At 38.5% G+C, this 5,189-nt stretch overlaps 1 protein-coding gene across 1 annotated transcript in view; it reads right to left on the bottom strand.

Annotated features, from left to right (window-relative positions):
• Adam32 (ADAM metallopeptidase domain 32) overlaps positions 1-5,189 on the bottom strand; it is an 85,108-nt gene that overhangs the window by 24,316 nt on the left and 55,603 nt on the right. The window contains exon 14 of the mRNA XM_013024331.1: positions 2,627-2,825. Coding sequence (XP_012879785.1) covers positions 2,627-2,825 — 199 coding nt within the window. The remainder of the gene's footprint in view (positions 1-2,626; positions 2,826-5,189) is intronic.

Genomic DNA, 5,189 nt, shown 5'->3' with positions numbered 1-5,189 from the left:
CATTTGTTTCTAACGCATTTATAAGATTATTTCTTAGTTGCTTTGTATGTCCCTCCCCCACAGTATAACACCTGCTTTCACTGTATTTGATGTCAGTATAATTTGTGGAGGAGAAGGGGAAAAACAAGTTGTTTAAGGATACAGGTGGACCCGTTGCAACAATGAGAACTACAAGTTGTCATGTCAAAAACGAACTTTACAACTTTGGTGGGGAGGGGGGGAGGATGGGGGGGGGAGGCTGGGAAGGGATGTGAAGGGTAAACCAAGGAGGAAGCTTGCAATGCTTGATAAGAAATGTACTCATTATCTTGCCCATGTAATTGTAACCCCTCTGTGCAGTATGTTCACAATAAAAATAATTAATTAATTAATTAAAAAAAAGAGACTCCACATAGAGCTCCCCTATGACCCAGCAATCCCACTTTTGGGCATTTACCCAAATGCTTACAAACATGACCATACTTAAGCTACCAGCATGACTATGTTTATCGCAGCATTATTTACTATAGCTAAGATATGGAACCAACCCAGATGCCCCTCAGTAGATGAATGGATCAAGAAAATGTGGTATATATACACAATGGAATTCTATGCCTCCATCAGAAAGAATGACATTGCCCCATTTGTTAGAAAATGGAAAGGCTTGGAAAAAATTATATTAAGTGAAGTAAGCCAGGCCCAAAGAAACATAGATCTCATGGTTTCTCTTATTTGCAATATATAGTATATGTCTGAGTCAAGCAGAAAAGGTCAGATAAGGTGATGTTAGGAAAATGAACCCTAAGATATGTATTCAAATGATTTTTTTCTTTCATGCGATTGTTTCTTACACATTTATAAAATTATTTCTTAGTTGCTTTGTATGTCCCTTCCCCACAGTATATCTTCTGCTTTCACTGTATTTGATGTCGGTATAATTTGTGGAGGGGATGTGGAAAAACAAATTGTGTAAATAGGGATACAGGTGGACCCATTGCAACAATGAGATATACAAGTCATTATGTCGAAAACGAACTTTACAACTTTGGTGGGGGGGTGCGGGGAAGATTGGCGGTGGGGAGGATTGGAAGGGATGGGAAGGGGAAACAAAGGAGGATTCTACAATGCTTGATAAGAAATATACTCATTATCTTGCCCATGTAATTGTAACCCTCTGTGCAGTATTTTCACAATAAAGAAAATAAAATGAAATAAAAATATGATAAAGCTGATATATAGATGGGTGGATGTAGATGGATGGATTGATGGATTAATAGACAGACAGACAGATATATACACAGTGAAATAGTCTTCAGCCTTAGTAAAGAAGAAAATTCTACCATTTGTGACATAATGTATGAATCTGGAAAACATCCAAGTATGGAGACATAAAACCTATATGTAGAATCTAACATTCAAAAAGTAGAATAGTGATTTTTGGAGATTGGAGAAGCAAGGTGGGGGAAATGGAAGATGCTCATCAAGATGTTCAAACTAGCAGTTTTCAAATTGAACAAGTTCAGAAGATTTGAACTACAACAGTGATTGTAGTAGATAATAATACATAGAAAACTTGAAGTTTCCTGACAGGATAGCTCTTGACATTTTTAACTTCATTTTTAATGTTTTTATTGTAAAGACACTGTACAGAGGGGTTACAGTTACATGTGTAAGGTACTAAATACATTTCCCATCAAGCATTGTTACCCCCTCCTTTGTTTTTCCTCTACCATCCCTTCCCTCCACACCTCCCCAACTCCTCTTTCCCCTCCCATGTTGTAAAGTTCATTTTCAACACAGTGTCTTGTACATCTTATTGTTATATTTGGTCAAACTGTATCCTTGTTTCAACATTTTGTTATTTTCCTTCCCCTCCTCAAACTAGAAAAATGTATATACAAGATGTAGGGCACCTGAATCAAACACAGTGAAAACAGGGGTTATACCATGGGGGAAGAACATACAAAAGAAACAGAAAAATTACATAGAATATTAAAAACAACAACAAAGAAAAAACCCCTTGTATCCATATCTTGGAGTTCATTTCACTTAGCATCATCTTTTATGGTCATATGTACATAGATTTTGACCTTTTCTGCTTGTTAAAACATTTTTTTTAAACCAGGCACCAGTGGCTCACACCTGTTATCCTAACTACTCAGGAGGCTGAGATTTAAGGATCATAGTTTGAAGCTAGCCCTGGCAGGAAAGTCTGTGAGAGTCTTATCTCCAATTAACCACAGACAACAACAAAAAGCAAACTGAAAGTAGAGCTGTGGCTCAAGAGGTAGAGCACCATGCTTGAGCAAATAAAGTTAGAGGAGAGTGCCCAGGCACCAAGTTCAAGTCCCAGTACTGGCACATACACAAACAAAAAAAAATCTTTAAGAGAAATGGCAACTGTAAAAAAAAGATGTGTATATTAATTAGTTTGTTGACACCTCATAATGTAACAGAACATCAAGCCCTACTCCTAAAAGCATATAATTTCTCTCAATTTTACTTCAATAAAGAGGGGAGAAAATACTGTAGGTAATAAACAATATACATAATCATGTAACATTTGCTCTTGTTCTGGTAATATTCATAGTATACTGATGCTCAACCATTTATATATAGCAAAAAAAAAATTTCTAAAAAAACTTACCTGTTCCAAAAACGTTCTCACATCGTTGATCAAGATCATGGCAAATTCCATCGTGACAAAAATACTTATCACCTTTGCACATGTTCCCATTGAGTACATGTATATCAGGTGGACAGAACCCTGAGCTTCCATTACACTTCTCTGGTAGGTCGCAGTCAGGATGCCTGACAGGCCTACACTCAGTAGACTCTGCTGCAAACTAATGGGAATTAAAATACAGAAAAACAGAACATTGCATTTAACAGGGTTGTATTTATCAATGTTTATTTCACAATTGTGGTTATGTGTAGTTTTGATTCATTTATAGCTGGCAATATACTGTATCAGCAAGTATGCTAATCATTTAAAATAAATTGAAGGTATCAACCAAAACAATAAATAAAGCTGAGTTTAGTGGCTTATACCTTTAATCCCAACTACTCTGAAGGTAGACATCAAAACGATCGCACCTGCTCATGCCTGTAATCCTAGCTACTCAGGGGGCTGAGATCTGAGGATCGTGGTTCAAAGCTGGCTCCGGCAGGAAAGTCCGTGAAACTCTTATTCCTAATAAACCACTAGAAAACCGGAAGTGGCACTGTGGCTCAAGCAGTAGAGTGCTCGCCTTGAGCTGAAGAGTGCAGGGACAGCGCCCAGGCCCAGAGTTCAAGCCCCACGACCAACAACAACAAAAATTACAGTTCATATATCCTGTGCAAATAGCAAGGCCCCATCTAACCAATAAGCTGGTGGTAGTGCTCATGCCTAGGGTCCCATTTCTGTATGTGGGAGCGCACAGATAGGGGGACCAAGATCTGAAGCAAGCCTGGGGAAAAATTGAGACTGTATTTGAAAAACAACTAAAGCAAAACAGAACTGCTTTAGTTGTCACAGACTGCCTCCCTAAGAAGCAGAAAGCCCTGCATTCAAACCCCAGTACTGCGCTGACACAAAAAGTGTAGACTTGACATAAGTACAAGAAAAAGCATAACAAAAATCAGATACGATAGAAGCCAAGTTCTGTATTTTAAGCACAAAGGAGGAAAGATCCATTTTAGCTTTGAAAAAAATATTCCCTTAGGGAGAAAATATCTTAATCAAGTCAATTCCGAAACTCAAACTATCCTTTCTATGTATGGGATACTTCCCAGTTCTGCGACCGACGATATGCAGCATAAATAACTTACGGAAAGAGAGCGAGGAGCAGAGCTAAGACTACAGAAGCAATGTAACTATGGAGCTGCTTGAAAAAGGGGCCCAACTTTGCTTTCCTGGATTATCTTAGAGCTAATTATGAGTTCTTTCCTATGCAGCATACTTTTGTCTGTGTGCCAGTCCTGGGGCCTGAACTCAGGACCTGGAGGCTGTCCCTGAGCTTTTTCTTCTCAAGACTAGCACTCTACCAATGGAGCCACAGCTCCACTTCCTGCTTTTTAGTAGTAAATTGAGGAATCTTGTGGCCTTTCCTGCCTGGGCCGGCTCTTTACCACAATCCTCAGATCTCAGCTTCCTGAGTAGCTAGGTAGTAGTTGAGCCACTGATGCCCAGCATGTGCAACATCCTTCAATGATCATTTATATCAGAATTCTCAATCGATTGTTTCCAGTTGACATTAAAAATATTACAGAGGTCAGAATATAAGTGGGTAACAAGATTCTAAAAAAAGTAAATGCAAAATTATGTCAATTGGGACCAATGGTAGGCAGCTCAGCAGAGAGGTATTCATCCAAGAAAAATCTCTTTTCACACAGACTGGGAGAGATGGATAATGGAAAGAAGGAACTATATTCAGCCTCTTCACCATAGAAATGAAAATGTGATGTCACAGTAAAAGTGCCTTTGAAAAATAAGCCCACAATTTAATTCTTTGCTACTTGTACTATTTGGAAAACATTACTTTTTCTTTATACATGTCTTTCAATGGTTTCCATGTGGTTATTTATCACAACTATTAATTTTTGTTCATGAAAATATAAATATTAAGATACAGTGAAAGGTTATCCCTTTTAAGAAAGACATTTTGCATTGAGGAACTCTATAGTTGACTCTCAACAAAGGCTTCAAGAGAGTAACACAGTGGTACAGGTCTGTAATCCCAGCATTTAGAAGGCTGAAGCAGTAGGATCTGAAATTCAAGACCAGCCTACATGATAACCTTGGCATTTGACAGGCTCCAACAACTAATAGAAGTATACAAAATGAGAAATCTGATTTATTACTTTTTTATTTCAAGTCACTTTTATGCTGGGCACAATTTTTTATGTAACCCTAGCTACTGGAGAAGCTGAGAGGTACAAAGATCTAGGTACAAGGCCAATCTGGGCAAAAATTTCTAGAGACCACCTCTCAACCAATAACCAGTTGGCCACAGTGGTACATCCCTGCTATCTCAGGTACAGCAGGGAGTATAAATAGGAGCATTGAAACCTGGGTCTGTCTAGGCAAAAAAGGGAGCTTTTATTTCAAAAATAATCAGAGCAAAAAGGGATAGATATGTGATGCAAGTGGTAGAGTACCTGTCAAGCAAGCATAAGGCCCTGAGTTCAAACCTCAGTAGCTATGTACAACTCTCCCCTCCCCCCCC

This window comes from Dipodomys ordii, unplaced genomic scaffold, assembly GCF_000151885.1.
Source record: "Dipodomys ordii isolate 6190 unplaced genomic scaffold, Dord_2.0 Scaffold4, whole genome shotgun sequence".
Lineage (NCBI taxonomy): Eukaryota > Metazoa > Chordata > Mammalia > Rodentia > Heteromyidae > Dipodomys > Dipodomys ordii.
Note: the sequence above shows the minus strand (reverse complement) of the source record. Positions and strands in the feature narration are given on the sequence as shown.